This window comes from Psammomys obesus, unplaced genomic scaffold, assembly GCF_907164565.1.
Source record: "Psammomys obesus unplaced genomic scaffold, mPsaObe1.curated_primary_1811, whole genome shotgun sequence".
Taxonomy (NCBI): domain Eukaryota; kingdom Metazoa; phylum Chordata; class Mammalia; order Rodentia; family Muridae; genus Psammomys; species Psammomys obesus.
The window spans coordinates 5,130,735-5,152,333 of record NW_026590699.1 but is presented as its reverse complement, the minus strand read 5'-3'; the positions used below and the strand labels follow the sequence as shown (position 1 = coordinate 5,152,333).

Below are 21,599 nucleotides of genomic sequence, written 5' to 3'. Positions count from 1 at the left end.
TGCTGACTGCACCTCTTGGTTTTTAGTTCCACTCTCCATTGACAAAGGCCTTTTGAGCGGAGGCTAGGCTCTGTGACGTTTAGGTCAGATATTCAGCATTTTCGCATTTAAGCTGTGGTTAAGGTTCTTCTGGTTTGGTTGATTTTGTTTTATGCCTTTGGGGGGAGGCTGTTCTTGATGCGAGAAAGTTCATCATTTACAAAGCTGTAGCCCTCTTTCTGTCTGTCCTACGTGTTCTGGACAAGGCTCTTCCCTAGGCTGGAAGGGATACAAGTGGTTCTTAGACACGTGTAAGCCCAGGAGGCTTTCAGTGGTCCTCTACACATGACTGAGGTTCCTCTCGGGATCTAACACCCCATGCCATGGCTCCCCTCAGCCTTTGCTCTGCCACCCTCCTGGCTGGAAGCAGTTGGAGTCCCCACGTCTTAAGATGTACCTCTTCTCAGGGGGATTGGCATGCGCTCTCAAGCATTGCTTCTGAAGCAGTGAATGTATGTTTGGTGCATCCCATGTTTCTTTGTTTGTAAGAGCCCAGAAACACGAGTCTCAACCCTGATCCCAGCTGACAGCACAGCTGGACAGACCACAGCTGGACACACCAGGGGGACCCCAGCACCTCTGCCTGCATCTTGAGGCTAAAGGCACGTCTCTGGGAGGTGTTGCATGAAGCACACTTTGTAAGAGCTCAGGCCCACTTTGAATGCTGGTGACTATTTTACCTGAGTATTCTGTGTGTGTGTGTGTGTGTGTGTGTGTGTGCACATGTGTGTTAAAGGGGCTTGTTTCTTTCTCCTCCTTGTCCACTGTGGGTCTGTAAGACTGTTACACCTTGCCGGGCTTGCTCTAACCCACCCTATTGCTCTCCAGGACTCTTAAGAGAAATGTGCCTTGTGGGATGCTCAGCACATCTCCCGGTCTGACCCAGTATTCCCCAACCCTGCATCCTTCACTGCCTTCTGGGACAGGTGTTTCATCCATTTCGATCGCTTGGCCTTTGGATACTTTTCTCCCTTCACTGGCTCATCTGTCAACAGGCCCACTGAACAGATGTCCTTCAAGTCTATCACCTTCCAGGCTGTTCTGAAAATAACAGTGCGCACGAAGCAGTGAAAAGATGGCTCCATGCAGTTCAAGTCTGCTTGTCTGGTGCAGCAGGAAGACACAAGACAACGGTCAGGATTGCAGCAGTGACGGTCTGGCCACCTCTCCATACAGAGTTTTGTGTGACAAGCACAGGCAAGGAGACCAAAAACCACAGAGACATGAAGGGAGCAGCCAAACCTTCAGTGCAGTTGGGGTCTCTAGAGGAGTGAGGTGCTGAGGAGGCAGGCAGCCACCAAGGGAAGACACAGGACAGCTGCTGCCCAGGAAGGCCAGGGAGACCCACCTGTGTGGACAGTCTCCATCTAATGCAAACATGCTTTTTTGGGGATTCGGCTACTGAGCAGAAAACAGCCTTAGGCTCTGCAGACACTGCCACGTTTTGGATGTATTGGGACGGAGCGGCTTTCACAGCCTGTGGCATAGGTGGAACACCTTAGCTTGTCCCGTGGCAGCACCCAGTGTGTCCACAGAGCACTACCCCATCCTCTCCCAGCTCAAGGGGACAGCCTGCACTTTCCAGTTCAACATGAGACCAGCCCTGCCATGGCCGGAGTAGCCTCAGACAGAAAGAGACCAGGAGCCTCCATCTCCATGCAGGGTGCGTCACTCAGAGTGAGAACCAGCTGGCCTCCTCTGCCTTCATAGAGCAGAGCAATACAGTGCCTCGAGTGTTTGAACTGTTCACTCTAAGAGTATACTCACTAAGGCCTTATATTTTTAACTTTTTTTAAATCTTTATTTATGTCTGTGCGTGCACATGCGCCCACAGAGTCCAGAAGAAGGCTTCAGATTCCCTGGGTCTGAAGTTTGTAAGTTACCCAAGAGTGGGTGCTGGGAACCAAACTCCGGGCCTCCGAAAGAACAGTGAATGCTCTTAACCACCAAGCCACCTCTCCAGCCCAACACTGGGACCCTTGAGATTCGGAAGCCAGGCTTGTTTTGACTAAGAAGCAGGGGTAATCCCCCACTGCGTACTTCACTTGCCTAAGTCCCACTTTACATGAATCAAGGTTCGAAAACGCAGGGCGCGATCTGTGTGATGATAAAATGTTCCTCATGTCTCCACCACTGCTGCTGAACCATTCCTGAAGTTTGTGAATGAAAAGTTCGAAACACACTTAGACCCTAAATCTAGAGTATAAAGTACAAGAACTGTGGCACTCCACATTTACTATGTATGAGATCTGCTCTTCAACTGAACGTTCAGGATGTGCCTGCACTGAGTAGGTGCAAAGATGTCGAGGTATAGGCAGTGATCTCACCGGGAAAGCGCAGCATACGGACAGGCCTCTGGAGAAGCTATCCTGGCCAAGGCCACACGAAGTGTGGGTCCCATTGCTGCAGTGTGGATTGGGGCAGACAACACTGGGGGCTGGCCTCCACCCTGTCCCATCTTTACTGGTCAGCTGAAGACCAGTGGCCACTACAGGACTAGTCCCTGTTCCCCAGATTCCCTTCTGAAAGTCACTCTCGTAACTGTTAAGTTTATCCCAATAAGGTAAAAACTCCACAGCGAAACTGTAGCTGAGCTTTCATCTTGCTGCCCTGGGTGTGGTTGCTGTGTTCTGAGAGCTGTGAGGAGGCCTCAGATCAGAGAAAGAAGTCCATCTGTGATACAGTTATGAGAGTGACTTTCAGAAGGGAATCTCTGGAGGGTGGTGCTCCCCTTCTTAGCTGAGTAAGTCAGGCTGTCTTCAAGAGTGGCGTTTCCCTGGGGTGGGCGTCAGCTCCATCGAGGACAGGACGGATGAGAAATGGCAACCTCTGGGGAAACACAGGATGTACTCAGCTCCTTGAGTGACTTACCGTGCGGCAAGTTTGTGGCAGACAACGCCGGTGTCTGTAATGACCTCACTCAGTCTCAGCTCCAGGTGGACCTTGCCCTGCAAGGCACAAGGACAGTGTCACAACCAGACAAGGCTTTGTTCCAGCAGATCCCAAACCTAGGCTAAGACACTAAGAGAGTGTTTGCAGCCCACTGATCTTATACTGGCTTGAGGGTAATGGACTCAAGAACACTGAAAAAAAAAAAAAAGGACTCTTGGACACAAGGCATGAGGCCCCTAGAAGTGCTGAGTGTGTATATTCAGGGCATGTGGGAAAGACTCTCCCGAGAGAGCCACATCTCCATGGGGAGGCCAGAGCACCAAGCCTTACTCTTCATGAAGAATGTTAATTTTTACGGTCGCGTCTAGAAGGGCAACAGGCAGCTGGCAACCCAAGGGTCCATGAGATTTCGGGGGGAAAAGGCATCAGGAAGAAGAGGCCTGTTCTACATGTGATGTGGGTCACATGGGTCAGCTGCAACCAAATGTTAGTCCAAGACATCTGTAATCAGAGAAGGGGAGGCTAACCCAAGGCCTTTTGTGATCGGACACTTTTGGGCTACGAAGCCTTTAAAAACACCAAAACTTAACTTCATTTACACCAAAGACATGCCACCGTTCTCTGCCACTGTAGCTAGACCTTCACTTTATCAAATGCAATTCTGTCAGGAGCCCCCCAGGAACTCCTCAGCGACATCAGTTAGGCTCAGCGTCCCTTCTAAGACTGTCAACTTCAAACCTCACCAAAATCCTATGTCGTGTTGTGAAAACCAAGAACTGTGACAGAGCTTGAGGAACCTGTCTCTTCACTTAGGCGGTTCCCCTTTCACGACTGTGACGATCACGCCCAGGCTCTCAAGGGTGCCTTTCTCCTGAGAGCCTTTCTCTTAACCTTCGTGCTTAGGTCTATATTCAAATTAAACCTTATTAAACCCCAGTTCGGCATCATACAAGCCAGTCTTGAAATTCTCTTTTGCACTGAAGCCACAAATCCTGTTTTGACTCGAACTGAGGTCTCTCAACGTCTAGGGAAACTCCTTCGGTGAGAGGAAGAGCGGTGCCTCCTGCCTTTGCCACCCCAAAATGTTGACATAAGGTGTCCTGGTTGTTTTTTTGTCACCTTGACACAAAGGTATACATATCTGAGAAGAGAGAGCCACGATTGAGAAAATGTGTCGCTAAGATCGGGCTATAGGCAAGCCTGAGGAGCATTTTCTTAATCAGTGATTGATGTGAGAGGGCCCAACCCTTTGTGGGTTGTGCCACCCCTGGGCAAGTGGTCCTTGACTGAATAAGAAAACAGGCTAAGCAATCCATGAGGAGCAAGGCAGTACGTGCACTGCTACGTGGCCCCTGCAGCAGCTCCTGCCTCCAGCTTTCTGCCCTGGGTGATGGACTGCAAGCTGGGGGACTTCCTCCCCAAGTAGCTTTTGCTGTGCTGTTTTGTTGCAATAGGAACCCTAACTAAGAAGGACCAGGACCAGCTCCCTGCCCCAGTTGTTTGTTGGGAAGGAAAACCCCCAAACAGCAAGACCCACAGTATCAAGTGATTTTTGTGGCTCCATCTTCCAAGACTGGTGGGGATTGCCCAAAGCTACCACTTCCCAAAGCTTGAGTGGCTGCTGGCTCAGGCCTGAGCTTAGAAAGGGAAGTGGCCCTCCCAGGCCCTTGAAGGCTTTACCACCAGCAGACATCCTCAGCACCCAGCTGTGAGCTGCTCAGATGGATGGAGCAGAGCTCATCTCTATCTAGCCTCTAAAAGGCAGAAGCACTGGGGTGAGGTGGATGACCCCACCGCCCACAGCTGATGGCAGCTGCCTTCCTGTTTCCTGTTTTTCCCACACACCAGCCGTGCCCAGAGACTCAGCACAAACACTCCTCACAAGGGCGGCTCCCACCTCAATGAGCAGCAGCTTCCGTTTCTAGAGGTCTGGGAGAGGCCAGGAGGTGAAACAGCCGACTGCACGGTGACCCCTCTGCACCACAATGCTGCTCTAGGCAGGCGTGTGGGCCAGAAGCCGTCCATCTCTGTGCATGATGGGCGTTTCCTTTAGGGCGGGGTGTCAAGGTGGAGCTGGGAGACGCCTCTTGCGTTTCATGGGCAGGCATCGAACAACAAACCATGAGGTTTACATCTGTGTTTCTGAGGTTTACACCTCAGAGCCACACCCTCTGTTTCCAGGTCCCATATCTGGGTCCAGCTAGCTTCTACACCAGGGGAACCTTCCATCTCTTCTGAAGACCTACTGAAGGGCGGGAAGGTGTCCTCGAATTCACCCTGATCCGTGAGAAAAACACCTCCTGATGGTCCAGAAGGGAGTGCTGTAGGTCACCCTTTAGTCCTACTTAAGGTGAATATCGAGATGTCCATGAATGGAGGCAGTGACAGGAACTGACAGGCTTCAAGGTTTCACTGTATTAGGTCCTGAGAGGAGCCAATGAGGGTTCCTAGACCTTGTCATAGAGCAGGGAATGCCCAATTGAGTTAACTGGGGACAAGAGAAGTACCTTTAGTGTCAGTCATCAGATACGTGGCGGGAAAACCACAGCGTTCACTCTCAGAGCTCATGGGAACAAACCGGAAATTGATAGCGAAAATAGACACTCGAAATACACGGAGATGACAATGACTTCTAAACACCACACTGGTAAAAGAAGTCTCAAGAGGAATTCAAAAATATTTTTAAGTAAATGAGAAAGAAAGTACAGCTTATCAGAATATGTGGGAGCCCTGGAAACACTGTATTGGAGGGAAATTCCGAGTCCTAGCTGCATGCTCTGGAAAGGGAAAGACTGAGAATCGGAAACCTTGGAACAGAATTAATCCCCCCGAAAGCAGGAACAACCAAAATACCCGCTTAGAAGTAAAAATACAAAAACAAAATCTGAAAGCAGGAAGCCAGAGGAAATCAAAACCCCAATCAGATTCTCTGAGATCGTTGAAGTGATAGACCTGTAGTCAGGCTACCAAAAGCAAAGAGAAAGACGCAGCTTCCCAGAGCTGCAGAGAGGGTGTGCCTAGCCTGAGCATTCAATGTGAGGCTGCCGGGCAGCAAGCTGGCTGTGGCCCGCTTACCACAGAGGGTGTGCATGTGAACTGTGCACTTTGAGAAACAGTGACTGCCAATGAGGGCACTGTCACGAGGGCATTGTCAAGGCCCCAGGAAGATGTGCTCAGCTCAGATCTCTGCTTAGTTTCCCCATAAGCTTAAAATGGTAACAAATTTTGAAGTTTATCGCTGCCTCAGGAAATGGAGAGTACTCCTGGCCAGTCCCCCATGAAAAGGTGGCCCGTGCTAGTAGACATTCCTCGCTGACCTGTCCCTGTGAGCCTGAGGGGCCAGTAGGCCAAGTAGGCCAAGACAGGGAGAAATGTGGACCTGTCTCTAGGTGAGATTTGTGTAGCAAGTTAGCTACAAGAAAGCAAAAAGAAAGGCAGGACTGGGGGAAGGAAGGAAGGAAGGTAGGAAGGAAGGAAGGAAGGAAGGAAGGAAGGAAGGAAGGAAGGAAGGAAGTCAATGTTTCCCCCAGGTCGCCATGCTTTCAAAACCCTTAGAGACATGCCCTTGACCATGGACAGCTGATGGCAGTCTTTTGGATTGTCTGACATACCAGAGACAAATCCCCAAACACTCTGGGGAGAGGTGCAATGTCCACTCTTTCTCTGATCTTCAGGGCCAACCCATGTCCCTGAGATGGTATTTGCCTTGGGCCTGATGAATTACAGATCTATGGCGATATACCACGTGTCCTGAACACATCATATGTCCAGAACTAGTTCAGAAACACTGATCTGGGGGCACGCAGTAGGGGAGAGGCCAGTGGGAGCAGGATCAGGGCTGCCTAGCCCCTCACCATTCAGAACTGGAGGACCTTGGATGCTACAGGATGCCCCGCCAGCTGGAGCCCCTGACTTCTTGACAGGGTCATCCCTGTAGCTGACATGTCTTTGTAAAGGAGAGGCGACTGGCTCTATGTAATAAAGGGGCTTATCAAAGGTTTTTGAAAAGCACCAGTTATGGGAGCAAGGCATTTCGCCATCTCTTCCTCCACGTCTGTGACACACAGTCTCTTCCTGTGGGCCCAGTTCCCTCGGTCGTAAGGCGTGATTCTTCCCTGTGAATTACAAAACAGGTGGATCCAAGAACACAAATGCCACTTCTAGAGACTGTAAATGTGACATTTCAAAACAAGCCACAGCTGTGGCGCAAAGATGGCGATTACCATTTAAAGGTCAGACTGAGGGGAGGAGCTGGCTGCCTATCTGAGCCTCTCTGTGAATGAGGTTCTAGCGTCATACGCACCAGAGATACTGAGCGCTACAGAGAGCTACTTATTCCTTGGCCTGACGACAGCAGCTTGGTCCTTTTTTTAAAAAAAATATTTTATATCTATTTTTTATTTTATTTGTGTGTGGGTATTTTGCCTGCATGTGTATCTGTGCTGCATGTGTGTGCAGTGGCCAGAAAAGGGCGTTAGATCTCCTAGAACAGGAGTTGCAGACCATTGTGAGCCGCCAAGCAGGTGCTGGGCCCTCTAGAAGAACAGTCAATGCTCTCAACTAGCCCTTTCATGAGCCCAGGGGATTAGAAGCTTGGCCGTTAAGAGCCAAGCTTCAAGGGAGAAAAACCTGCCCCAACTTTAGTCAGCTTCTGGCATTGATTAGGAAGTTCCCTCCAGAGATGAGATTGACGCGTGCATCTCTACCCATAGCTTTGTGGTGACAAAATGATTCTAAATCTTAATTGTAGAAGCTGTTATACTAATGTGTCCATGGGATAAAGCTGCAAAGAAATCTAAGAAACAAGCAGCAATGTCGACTCACACGCTGTCCATCGGTTAACAGGTATGTCAAATGGGGTCCTGCCCCCGGCCTTAGAAAGACAGGAAATCCTGACATCCTACAACACTGGGCTGGACAGTCAGGGAAAGGAGACAGTCACTGAAGAGACAGGCTTCAGGGTTTTACTCACATGAGTTCTAAGCAAAGCCAATGTCCCCCCACTCCTGGCCCAGCGGTGAAGTGGATTCTGGGCCTGGGAAGCCCTGAGGGGCAGGCAGGCTACCCGGGCCTGGAGTCCTAGGACACCATGGGTTCATGGCTCAGAGCTTCCCTGGTTAGCTCTTGGTTAGCTTCTGCTGAATTACAGCCCAGGTCTTTATCTAGATTTTCCCCAGCTCCACCTACTCGGCATAAACACAGCACAAATCCTCATATCCCACAATGCACCTAGCACTGCTAGGCGACATGCAAGTCTCCTTAGCCTACAAAGCCCCCACTTTACAGGTGAGAAACTGAGGCTTGCAGACGCCAGCCAACCAGTCACATTACTCCCGAACATGGTAGCTGAGTTCTGATTGACCCAGCTTCCAGTCATGACATGGCCACAGCCGGGCACCCGCCAAGTGAAAGACCGTGGCAGCCACTCTTTACCTAGAATCAGGGCTCCTGACAGTCCCGTAGCCATGAACAGGTCTGTGCCCTGGGCGAGTGACCCTGCTGCATCCTCTCTTGCGGGCAAGCACAAGAGTGACCGTGCTAGGTTATAGCATTTTGTGTTGCTCATCAGGGATCAGGCATGCCAGCCTACTTACTAAGCCCGCACGATCTCTCTGTCCCTATATGCTGGGTGCTCAGTCTCAGAGGGCAAATGATGCAGGCAGGCCATGGGGGAAGCTTGAGGTGGTGAGGACCTGAGGGCTGGCTAGTTCTGTGGCTCAGCTACCCTCACCCAGAATAGCAGAACGGAGCCCTGCCCAAGTTTACTGCACGCTCTTTGCCTTCTCTGTGCCACCTCCCTTCCCACCTTCTGTATTTTTAAAGCTGGTTCCATCTGCCTGACAAAGTGTGCCAACAACCAGAGCAACAAACACGACTAACAAGCAGGCCCGCAGAGCCTGATCTCGGAAGGGAACACAGCGCGCAGGCTCTCCCCACCTCAGGACCAGCCTACAGCTTATCTGACCACAACCCCACACTTGAGCAAACCTTACCTGCACCTCCGAGTCCGCATCCACGTGCTGGAGCTGGAACCATGTGTCCCTGTTGTGGTACCTCTGCAAGTCCTCCTTCTGGATGGCCACCTTGCCTGGGACACGGAAAGAGAACAGAGGCCTTGGAGCGGGAGCCGTGGAAAGACGGAGGTCAAGGAGGCAGGGTCCCCACTCCTTAACAAGGTTAAGATTTGGATACTCCAAATCTTGAGAACACACGTCCCACTGGCTTTGGTCAAGGCTGCAGACTTGCCTGCCCGTGTAACAGCACTTCCTACAAGCTAAATGGCACAAGAGCCAGCTCTTACAAATAAGCGCTCTTCCGCCTTGCCTGTTATCTAAGTTGCTGCAGCAATCTGGCTGTAAGAGCAAGGGGTCAGCCTGTTTTCCACCATTAATGGCCTGCAGGGCACCCACACAGCAGAGCTGACTGCCCGTCCTCCATGTCCCTGCTGTGGTCCTTCCCACAAAACACACTTTATACGTTTATGATAACTCGGTAGAAATGTGTCTGCTATTAAAAGCTGTAGGTTGGGACACGAATGTGCACTGTAAATTTATAGCTCATGGGGCACACGTGCGTGGCATGCGGTCATGCACACGTGCCTGAAGGACAGCGCTTGCCACGAGGGCCTTCCTCCCCTCCCCCCCTGTTGGGCATTCCCTTGAGTTTTCCACTACAGGGTCCTGAGGCCTCCGACCACTGAAGGCAGCTACTGTGTGGCTCTTGCAAAACAGACCTTGTCCGACAGTGGAAGGTGATTCTTTTTAAGTGTCTTGTGAATAAGCCACATGAAACAGGCTTGTGTCTGGGAAGAAGGATAACGAAATCCTTGGGTCCTGTGCCCAGCCCGATGGAAGGCTAAGCTCTGGAGTTTGAAACTCTAATAGCTGTGTTCTTGCTACGCTATGCTCTCATTGGCTGACCCGGGCAGAGGGAGCAGTATGCATACCGCTCCTCCTGAGTCCTGTGCTGTAGACATCGCTACCAGCATTCGTTTTTGGGATTACTTCATTCAATTTTTACAAGATTCAAGACACTCAGAAGGCCAGGACAGTGAAGGAGCAGCACTCTCCGGGGACCGGCTCCCCCACGGGGTGCCTGTCAGCTTCTTCTTCTCCCAGCTGCGAAACAGATCAGTTCTCCCCAAAGCAGGCGGTGTTAAAGTGAGGCTACCCCTCATTCTTGGTCCGTCTGCACGAAGTCATCTTCTCCTCTGTGTGGTGACAAGGTCATGGGCTTGTCAGACAGAAGCACCATGCTTCTTGACCCCTCTCAGCCACAGAACCATCGCCCACACTGGCTTCTTTACCGAGAAGTTCTCGCTACAAGGATTTTGTTTCTAACGTCTCAGATGAACCAGACTGCTGACCCAAGCACTGTAGGTAACGTGGCGACTTAAGGAAAAACAGTGAGTTCAGTTCGCAAGACACACCTGCTTGTGGCCCAAGCCTCTCACACAGCCCAACCTACCGAAGCCTTTCCCCATCTCCAAGATGGAGCACCTCAGGCGTGTCTTGGTGAACTTTCTCTCACCGTGGATTCCTCCAATGGGACTATTTTGTGAGACATACACTTGTGTTCTTCTAGGAGGCCAGCATCTGTAGAACTGTGGTGATGCAGGTGGATTTCAGCTACAGTATTCTACACCTGGTGCCTGGCTGTGCCTTAGTGAGGTGCGTTTCCATGCCTCATCTGTTACCCTCTTCTCCAGGAGCTGCTACTGGAATTGACCTCCCTTCGGTCTTCTAGACATTCACAACCTGATCCTTCAGGCTCTTCCTCTCCCTGGTAAGAGAGACCTGCCACCTGGAGGTGCCCATTCCTCATGGCCTGCAACCAAGAGGCCATGGGGATGGCGAAGGCCTACAGACAGCCCACTAAGTGCCCGAGGCTCTGACAGCACCTCTAATACCTCAGGTAGTACCCAAGAACCTAAACAGCAGCACCAGATCCTAAGAGAGGAACTCCACCCACAAGACCACAGAGAGAAACTGAAAAACTTCAAACACCAGATCCTAGGTCTGCTCTGCCTGAGAAAACCCCAATCCCGGATCCTAGGAAGACCCTTGGCACCTCTGAATTCCCCAAATCTTCAAGTACCCTCTAGTGAAGAAACTAGATGTTGGCAGTAGCCAACCAAGGTCTGTTGGAAAGAACTGGCTTCTAGGGTGCCAGCATTCTACACTTAGAAGGACAAGCTCCCTACTGTCCACTGAACTCAGGGCCTTGAGCCCTGTGCCAGGTGGAAGCCATGGGTAAGGAAGGAAGCAGTCTGAAATCGAGGCTAGCAGTCACAGGAAACACACACAGATGAAACCCGGTCAAAGGTGCCGTAATCAAAAGATTCAATTTCGTAGGCAGACCATCTGCCTGCGCACCATGGTCTAGGGAAGCCCCGGGGCAGACCCTGGTTACAAACTGCCAGCAAACTGTCCGCAGAAGAGCCCAGGCCCTACACTCTGAGGACACTACAGCAAAGGGCATGACCCTGAGAATGGCTAAACTCCATAGCTAAGTACTGATATCCTTAGAACAGCAGGCGCTCCCACAGTGAGTTCCCTGACAGGGAGTTTTCACACACAGTGCCTGCCCACCAACAGGAAAACCACCTGCCCTAGTATCCCCCCTGTGAAACACCTGGACTAACAAATTTCCTTCATTCTTGCAAGCCATGGCCCACTTTTCCCTTGGCGTGTTTGGAATGCACATGGCTTACTGGAGCTGAGGAACACTCATGGTCTTGTCTCTCTCCGGGTGACACTGAAGCAGGTGAGAGAAATAGAAGGCTGGCTGTGGCAAGTTTGGGGTTTGCTGGTGGGAGCCACAGCTGAATCCTTGGCATATAAAACCAGCAGAGACAGGCAGCCCTCCTGCTCCTCCGCTACAATCTTCCACCAGCTCTCATTATACCTGTCAGAGAGTGCGCCAGCTTAGGGGATAACACAGTTGTTAGAGCGACTGCCTAGACTCAGTCTCCAGCATCACAGAAACCACGTACAGCTGTGCGTACTATCAACCCTGGCACTCAGGAAGCGAGGGCAGAAAGACTAGAGGTTTAAGCTCACCAGCTACATAGCAAATTGGAGGTTGTGCTACACGAGACCTTGTTTGGGAAAAAGGAAAAGACAAAGAAAATGAAGTAGCAACAAAATCTACAAGCGCAGAAAGGTGTTGCACACACAGCACTCTGGGGGCTCAGGGGTCCTATGGTGGAGCCGGCCTCTGCAGGAAAGTACAAGAAAAGCCGACAGCAGGGACCGGGAAACACTCACGACACAGACACACAGGGATCTGTGTAGGAAGAGTGCTGAAGAGACAGTCCTCAGGAGGGTGCCGGAAGGGGTCGAGCCTGGCTACCCACAGATCAGGGTCAAAACAGTCTGCAAACTGGGACCCTATGATGTGTCCCCAATAGGGCACATCTATTTTCGATTTCTAATAATGCAATGCTATTGATGAAAAACCAGGATTCTCCAGCTGTCTGTGAAAGTGAAAATTTGGCCCCAAGGTCTCCTCAGCTCCCCATCCCCACAGCAGCTGAGGGCGCCCTGGGCACCCCTGCTAGCAGCTAACACAGGCTCATACTCCAGAGCCCTGATGTGCAGTCGCCACCAGGCAGAAATAAGAAGCTTCTAACATCACAGCCCCTTCAGACAGAGGCTGGTCAGAGCCCGGGTCTTTTAGTGTCCTGCTCCTCTCAAATGGACTTCTGTCAATGCTTGGGACATACAGTGAGTGCAGAAACAGGCCATTCCAGACCCTAGTACATACCACCAACTTCACTCATTTTCTCTACCCCAGGTCATATCCAGGAATCTTGTTATTTGGGCATAAATCAGAAAGCAGATGTCCAAACTACGTCATGCTAACACGGACAAGCAACCAGTCACCATGACAGTGACAGGCTGGAATGTAGGGCTGAGTTCTGGGTTGGATCTCAGTCGGTACCATCTGGCGGTCACAGTGACAGTCCAGTTGTCCAAAGACTTTGCAGATCAACGTGCTTCCCCGTCCCCGAAGGAAGATACAGGAGACCACAGACAGCCAGTGCACAATGAGATTCCACTCAAAGAAAATTAAGAGAAGCAAGATGGGAAACAACAGGTGTGTACTAGGACAGATTACAACCATCCAAAATACTCTCCACGGATGAGAAAGAGACTAGAAGAAAGGAGTCCTTGAGGCCTGGCACCATCCAGGACCCTGAGCACCGAAGTCACCAACCTGGTTGCTGAGTACTCAACAAATGTTTGCAAAATTACTAAATAAAGAATGACACCATGTACAAAACAACTAAGATGTGCAATGCTGGAAAAGTGCGGTAGGTGTGACTGCTTTCTCCACTGTACACTTCATGTGCTTAAGGTTACACATAACTGTCTACAGTGCACAGGCTTGTTCAGGTTTATGCATTCCCACAGCACACTGACCATAGGCCAAGGACACCCCTAAGGAATGAAGAAAACTAACACATCCCTGTCTACAGACATCTTACAGACACGGAGTACAGACAAAAACACAGGCAAGGAACCCTGATATCAGATATGGAGGAGCTCTAGGGAAAATGAGGCGGAGAAGGGACTAGAGACAAGCCATAAGAGAAAAAAGCAGTGTGAATCGAGTGTAGGGCAGGTGTGCGAAATGAGGTGCGGTCTGTGTGAGGAGTGAGTGAGCTTCCTGGGAGCGAGGCTGGGTATGAAGATCGAGCTGAGGACTGGCAGGAGGGTTGAAGAGAGGCAGGTGGAAGGAGTGAGCGTCGAGTGGGTGTGAGGGAGTAGGGTGTCAGGTGTGAGGAAAGATGAACTACAGATGAGAGACACAGATGAGGTTAGCTGTGAAAGGAAAGGTGAGATCTGGGGCGAGGTGTCAGGAAAGGTGAGGTGGGTATGAGAGACAGGAATGAGGAGGTATGAAGTAGTAGAATAAAGTGGGTGTGAGGACTGTGTGAGGCCAGAGCAATGAGTAGGGTGAGATGTGTCCAGAGTGAGGTCAGGTGAGTATAGGGGAGGAAGGCAAGGAAAATTCTGTATGAGGGCTGGATTAAGGGTGTGTGTGTGTGTGTGTGTGTGTGTGTGCGCATAAGGGCTGAGGTATAGGACAGTGGTGGTGCCCATGAAGGAAAGTGTGAAGGGCATAGTGAGACGAGGTGTGGAGGAACGTGAGAGATGAGGTGAGATATTGGAGGCGACATGTGGCAGACATGAAAAACAAGTGTGAGGCTGTGAGGAGCATAAGGTAAGCATGAGAAGCGACTGTGAGGTTGAGTGTGAGGCGTGTGAGGTCAGATTCAAGGAGCAAGGCGAGACACGTGTGAATGGTGGAGTTAACATGGGATATGAGGGGGAAGAGGTGAGGCCTGCATGAAGGGTGAGGTAAGGCGAGGTCTGCTGGGGGGTGAAATGCAGAAGGGGCGGTGGCTGGTGTGAAGGTGAGGTGGGATGTGAGGGCCAAGGTGAGGTCTGGTGTGAGGGTTATGTGAGGGAAAAACAAGTAAGAGATGTGTGGCAATTTGGGTGAGAATGGCCCCTATTATGTTTGAATGCGTGGTCCTCAGTTAGCAGAACTGTTTGGGAAGGATTAGGAAGGTGTGGCCTTGTCTCTAGGGGTGGGCTTTGAGGTTCAAAAAGCCCACGTCAGGCCCAGTCTTAGTGTCCTCCTCCACCCTCTCAGTCTTTCTCACTCTCTGAGTCTGTCCGGGCTTAGGCTGGCGCCCTCCTGGCTTCGGCAGTATTATCTCCTGCATCCTGTGACTTGTTCAGGCCAACCCACATGGGACCGCCAACAGCACGGAGAAGGTGGTCACTCCCTACCTTGACCAATGTGGGTCAGGTAGGCAGTGGCACCCTCCGCCTTTGCAGTGGTGAACTGCGGCCCTCCCCATCACTGCTCTCCTGCTTTGGATAATCCCAGATTAAAGGGAGTATCAAAATAGGAACTACCCTCTGGTCTGCTCCATCACCTAGACTCCTCACATAATTGTTGTCTCAAGCGAGTATCAGGATTGCTGCCTTCTCGAAGCCACAGGGAAACTGAGGCTCGGTGACACAAGGGGTTAATGTGGACTTCAAACATGTCTCTGTCCTTTTTGTATCCCTACAGCTATGCTGGGGTTAGGGATGAGAGCAGTGCAGAGACAGTGAAGATGAAAGGCTCACAGCCTATACTGCCCTGTGGTACCCTGGGAAGGACATTTTGGGACATGCTATATGGTAGCCTTAAAGTACTGCTCGGAAGGCCCTGATCAGTGTGTTCCAGACATGAGATCCCAGTATCAAGCTTTTCAGCACACGGTCAGGTCAAAGGGCAGGACGACGTAAGAGGCTACAAATACTGGCCAGGGCGCACCGGCAAGCCTCCAAGCTACTCCCATCAGGAGTGACTCAGAGCCATACGGTCTTATCCAGGAAGGCTTCAAATTAAACGCTAATCTCCTTCTGGTCATAAGGGCAGCAGGTGCTTAGGAGAGATTTGCCATTTCTACCAGAATGAGACCCTGTTTGTAAAAGGAAGAAAACATCCATTTACGTACCTACCATTTAAGTACCTACCTATGATGGAATCCCTTCGGAAAACATCTCTATCAAAAATGTAAAAGGACAGGTGACGAAAACTCCGAGGGATTTCACAGTAAAAGTCCTCTCCATAAAAGGGGCTAGACAAACAAACAGAATGCACAGGGTTAGAGTCTATATGGCTGAGTCCTCCCAAAGGCTGATGCGCCCAGGGGATGGACCTGATCAGAGAGCTCAATGGGGGCGGGTGGGGGGTGGGGGCTGCTGGTCATTAACAATCTCCAGCGCATGTATCCACACGTAACGCCAACCCCAAGACCAGCACTGTGACTGTAGCTGAGAGGAGGATGGCAGCATTCACTGATGAAAAGGAAAACACACACACACTGAAGTTTCAGACACGCTCCTTTCCCACAGAGACCTGTCTGCCCTTGGTTCTCGTACGGAGGGGACCCAGCCCCATGGCTGACTCCCACTGCTCTCACGGCTCATCAGCCCCCTCATGAGTCACCCCATAGCTGCAGCTGCTCTACAAATGGAGACTTAAAATAAACCGAAGTTCTAATTAAAGGGGCAGAAAGCCAGCGGGCTTTGTCACTAAACAAACTTCCTATTGTTCTGGGCTAGGAAAAACTGGCTCATGACACTGGGAGGATGACACCAGACCTGGGGGACTGTTTAGGAAACCCAGCGATGACTTCAGCCCAGACATGAGGGCCTGGCTTGAGATGAGATGCGATTCCAAATCCATGCGTGGTTGTGGCTGAGGTCCAAAACAGGAAGGGTGACTATTGAAAGGGAGCCCAAGCAGTGTGCCACAGGCAGAGACGGCAGAGGGAGCCCACAGGGCCAGGGCCACTGGCCTGCGTGCAGCACTTGCTCACCAGCACATACAAAATGAACGCCAAACAGCTCACACACCAAACCTAACGGCGAAAACTACCAACTTCTCAGAAGTACGTGGGAACAAAGCTGCAACCCAGAGTTAGGGGAAGACTTCCTAGATATGATATAAGCAAGACTGTCAAAAAGACAACATCGGTTAAGTTAGGCCATTAAAATGTAAAATATTAATTTAAGACGTCTAGGCTTGGGGACTGGACCGACGGCTCGGTGTTAAAAGCACGGGCAGTTCTTCCAGAGGAGCTGAGCTCAGCTCTCAAGAGCCACATCAGGCAGCTCACAGCTTCCTAGAACTATAACTCCAGAGCAGCCAACACCCTTTTCTGGCCTCTCCAGGCACCTGCACACACACATGTCAGATACACATACACACGAAAATAAAAATTAGTCTTTGAAAACTTTATACTTTAAAATACATAATTAGGAGAGTAGAAATGAGAACCTTTGGAAGAAAATATCTCCAACTCAGTTACCGGAAGATGGGCTTGTGTCCACAGTAGGTACAATTGTATCACTCTTAAGCCAAATGACCAAAAAGCATACCAAAAAAAAAAAAAATGCCAGACATCATTAGCTGTTGTGATTTGTGATGTCCCCCTACAGGCTCGTATTTTGGACACTTGATTCCCAGTTGGCAGTACTACTTTGGGGCGGTGTGGAACCTTTGGGACTATTGCTTAACTAGCAAAAGTGGGTTCCTGAAGGCAGGCCTTGACGTGACACCCCTGCTTCTTCATCTGCCAGAGGGTGAGAAATGGCAGCTGCTTCTATCAGGTATTTTGCCATGGCATCGAAAAAAGTAACTACACATTGGTCATGGGGAGTGTAAATGAAACCAGGGGAGGCAGGTGAGCCTTCCATCCTGGCCTCTGGGTAGGGCCGCGCCACTTAGTGCCCGCCCTGGGCTCAGAGAGGGCGCTGGGCACACCTGCCTTCTCAGGCCAGGGCTGTGGACGCGCACTCCATTCAAATGTAGGATCATTTGTATGCAGTATAATTTGGCAGAAATGGGGTGAAGTTCGCATAAGAAACTACCTCTTTGCAATGAAAACAAAATCCTCAAAGGGAAAGCCAAGAGCTGAAGTTGTTTAGCGCATGTTGGGTTCAGAGAAGTATTAACTAAAGACAATGAGAAATATCATTTCACCTTTCACAGACGCAGGAAGCCCAAGGACTTCCATCCAGAGTTTCTTGGGTTAACAACGCTTTCTAGGGAAACTGCACTTAGCCGCTGTATCCACGTGAGCCTTTGATTCTCCTGTTTGTGAGTCGGACACAGATCCACCCTGAGAGCAAGGCCCCGGGGAAAGCTCCAGTCCTCAGCCTCCTTGCACTGGGCACTGGTCTCTCAGGTCTATGATTCTCTCTGCAACTGAGAACCTTAAACATAGTGTGAAGATCAACGGCACACATGAGACTCTCCAAAACATGGGAGTTAGAACTTCCAGGTCAGGAGTCCAAGCGTGGATATGGGTGCTAAGTGCCCGTAATCCTGTGTGTGTGTCTCTGGGTGTGGCATGTGCGCCCACGCCCGTGGATGCAGGCGTGAGTGTGTCCGGTACGCCAGTGGACACGTGTGCTTGTGGACACAGATGCGTGCAGATGAGCACCTGTGAGCACATACGCACATGTGCCTTCAGGCGTGTGTCTGTGTACTCTGGTGCAGCTGTGTGTGCACTGTCCTGCATGCCTGCATGAGCCTGTAAAGCGCATGCACGGCCCACAGACCCACGCGTGTCTGTCTCCCCACAAGGCACTGCCTTAGCAGTGTGGCCTGAAACCTGTTCAGCCCCACAAGGGGTTTTGAAAACAAGACCGACCCCTCTTTATTCCCATCTGTGAAGGTTCCAAGAGGATGTGTCACTGTGGACACAGCCCATGCTCCACAGGCTTTGGTCGGATAACAGAAGAAACTGTCATCAGTCCCGAAACTCACAGAAGGGGGCACAGAGTAAGAATAAGCCCAGACAAGCACTTTTTCATCCACCACAAATCCTCAACAGCTGCAAGAGCTACTAAATAGCTCCACTCAGTAGTCAACCGTAAAACGTTCAGGTTTTTTGTTTTGTTTTGTTATTTTTGAGTTTTAAAGCATGAAACAGCTCCTCTGCGTATACTTGTGTCAACACTCAGGGACCGATGCTAAAATGACTCTTTGGGTTAAGACACTTGAATATTCAACCTCAAAACCATCAGGCATGTCTGCCCCTCCTGGGAAGCCTGTGGGGAGGACGTCTGAGGACCAGGCTCCGGGAACTGATTTCCAGCGCGATCCTTGGTCACAGCAGATCCTGCCACATCTAGGGTCCCACCCCCATAACCACCCACTGAGAGGCTTTGCATTGTAAATGTCCGAGATGACTTACAAAGGGAAAGAGATTGTTTTGGCTGAGTCTTTTTTTTAAATTCCAGTCCGTGACTGTTTGGCCTGTTGTCCTGGGGCATGTGAGACAGACACATCATGGCCCAGGCATGTGGTGCAGCTAACATTAACTGCGTGTGAGGGAAGCAAAAGGGGAAAAGAGCAAAGGGCTGGGACCTCACTATCCACACCAGGGCTGTCCCAGTGGCCTGAGGATGTCCAGGAGGCCCGATACAGCAGGCAAGTGAGCTTTTTTTTTTTTTTTCTTCTAGTAACTTCAACCACCTTAAATGTTTTTCTTCATTTCTTGTAAATTTTTTTTTTTTTGGTTGGGTGGGGTTTTGTTTGTTTGTATGGAACTGGGTCTCACCATACAGCCCAGGTTGGCCTGGAGCTCACTATGTAGCCAGGCCAGCCTTGAATTCACAGTGCTCCCCCTGCCTTAGTTGGCTGAGTATTAGGATTCTAGGTGTGTGCTACCATGCTTGGCGTTATCTTTTTCCATATAACTTTTTTATTTGAGTTTTGCTGGTTATCTTTACTTCCTGAGAGTCACCTCAGAACTTTGGGAATTAAGGAGGGACAGTGGCAGGTGAGGAGCTATTGTGCCGTGGGTTAAATTCTCTTTCAAGCTGGTAAACAGAGAGAGTGCAAGCAACAGGGCAAACGTTAAGTCCAGATCTGAGGAGCATGGTGCCCACACAGAAGGAAAATATGTCACTCTGCTGGTCTGGGGGAGGGGCTCTTTGCCAAGCAACCAACCGACCCATGGAGCTTTGAAGTTTGAGTGTGGCTGAAGAGAAGAGGCCAAGGAGGCTGGCCTGGCAGAGCTGGTGTTTGTTTTCTTGGGAGGCGAGGGTTTCAGAGAGACAGAGCCCACGTCCTGAATACAATTCACTCATCTCTCCTTTCTTTAAGACAGTTTTGGGTGTTTTTTTTTTTCTTTAACATTTAGTGTGTGTGTACATGTGCCATGGTGAGCATGTGCCGGTCAGTGGGCAACCTGGGGTCAGTCTTCTCCTCCCACCATGTGGATTTCAGACTTAGATCATCAGGCTTAGCCGTCAGCACTTGCACCCCCCCCCCCCCAGAAGGAAACCAAAACCCGTGACCTCCCCACCCCCAGTCATCCTACCCTGGTGGGCATCTGTGGTCTCAGCCCAATGAGAACCCAGCAGGGCTGGTTTACCAGAGCATGGAGACCCGCAGGGCACTTCGGACCCTGATCTGTAGCCAGCACAAGTTAATGCCAAAGACACATGAGTTTCCCCAGTCCAAGTGACGGCAGGCCGTGGGTCAGCTGGGCAAGCTGCAGTGGGCTACCTGCCTTAGAGCAGAAGTCAGAGCTCACAGAATCCACCCTCATGCACGGTCACCAGGACAGGGCGACGCGGTAGATGAGGCAGCAGGCCAGGTGGGTCAGCTCTCAGAAGCAGAGTGCCCACAGTATTATCTAGCCACAGAGCTGCTGGGAGCATTCCTGAGAGGCCCCAGGCTCCAAGCCACTTCTAATCACTGGCACTGTTACAGGCCGGTGCTGCTATCCACGTGCCTCACGGGAAAGGCAGTGAGCGTGTGCAGCCAACTGCCCACCTCGCCTGCACCCCAGCCTGGCAGTCTAGGCACAGACTGGCCTCCCAGCCACGCTCTTGTGCAACAACCAACTTGAGATTTCCAAAGCATCTGGCTTGAGCGTTTCGGGAACTCCAAGTACTGGAGGCTCATTCTTACTAAGAGGGTGGGAATGAAATCTAACTTTGGGGTTTAGAAGTGCGGCCTTTTGGGTCTGATCAAGAGACGTTAAAGAGAGCTGGGTATGGTGACTTTTGCCTGTAATCCCTGCTACTTGGGAGGCTGAAGGATTATCAGTGCCAGGCCAGCCTGGGCTACACAGCAAGACATTGTCCACAGGCTGGCAGGCAGGGAGGAAGGGACATAAGATTAGGCTCTGACTGACTAGAGGAACAGACCACACACAAGAATTCATACATATGCACCCTGTCCGTGCCACCATGACGGTTCTGCTGCCTGGGGGCACTACCAGCAAGTCAGCCGCTGCTCGGATGTAACCGACAAGACTACCCTTGTCTCTTCACACACCACCTTCAGGTGTTGTCTGTAAAAACAACTAACATGGCGCTGCTACGTAAGTCTAAAGCTGTTTTAGTTAATACATTTAGGATTCAGTTCCCAGTTGCCCAATAGTCACATGTGACCGGTGGCCACCACACTCACGTAGAGGCAACGGACGCGCACAGGAGCCCACTGCCTTGTGCCTTCGGGCGAGCACCTGAGGAAATCTCAGGCTGATGTGTGGAGCAGGACATAGCAGCTGACTTGGGCTACCAGTCGGATGCTCTTTCCTCCAGACATGGTGCCACACCACAGCCCTGTCTCTGCTCCAGAAGCCAAGAAGGCAGAACTGTGGATACCAACTTCCCAGCTGTAAATCCTCCAGTGAGCCTCTTGTCACAGAGAGTGGCCCAAGTCTCTGGTCTTTGATGAAGTGGGTGTGAGAATGGCACCAGCATTCTCCTTAGCCAGTGTGAGATGTCACAGAGAAACCCAAAAGCCTCTGCCTGCGGCACTCCACAGTCATCAGGCTCAGGCAAGATGACCCAGCCATACCCAGTCTGACTGAGAGGCAGGCCACAGAGTATGTGTGTGCGTGCGTGTGTGTGTGTGTGTGTGTGTGTGTGTGTGCATGTGTGTGTGTTGGGGGATGACGGCATCTCCCAATTCCAGGCTGAACCTAACTGAAGCAAGACTAGGCCAGACACCGCTCACACCTCACACACAGGTCAGCAAACCTCTCTTCAAAGTCAGCTCTTATCCAGGAAGGCATTAGGGTTTTTTGTTTTGTTTTGTGACAAACTGATTCACAAATATGATTG

At 50.9% G+C, this 21,599-nt stretch overlaps 1 protein-coding gene across 3 annotated transcripts in view; it reads right to left on the bottom strand.

Annotated features, from left to right (window-relative positions):
- Positions 1-21,599, bottom strand: part of Rasa3 (RAS p21 protein activator 3) — a 100,518-nt gene that overhangs the window by 27,849 nt on the left and 51,070 nt on the right. For 2 of the 3 annotated variants that reach the window (XM_055608475.1, XM_055608476.1), the window contains 3 exons: positions 15,477-15,580; positions 8,925-9,019; positions 2,911-2,987 (listed from right to left, as the gene is read on the bottom strand). In XM_055608475.1, the coding sequence (XP_055464450.1) occupies positions 2,911-2,987; positions 8,925-9,019; positions 15,477-15,580 (276 nt within the window). The remainder of the gene's footprint in view (positions 1-2,910; positions 2,988-8,924; positions 9,020-15,476; positions 15,581-21,599) is intronic. The other variant, XM_055608477.1, reaches the window with a different exon arrangement.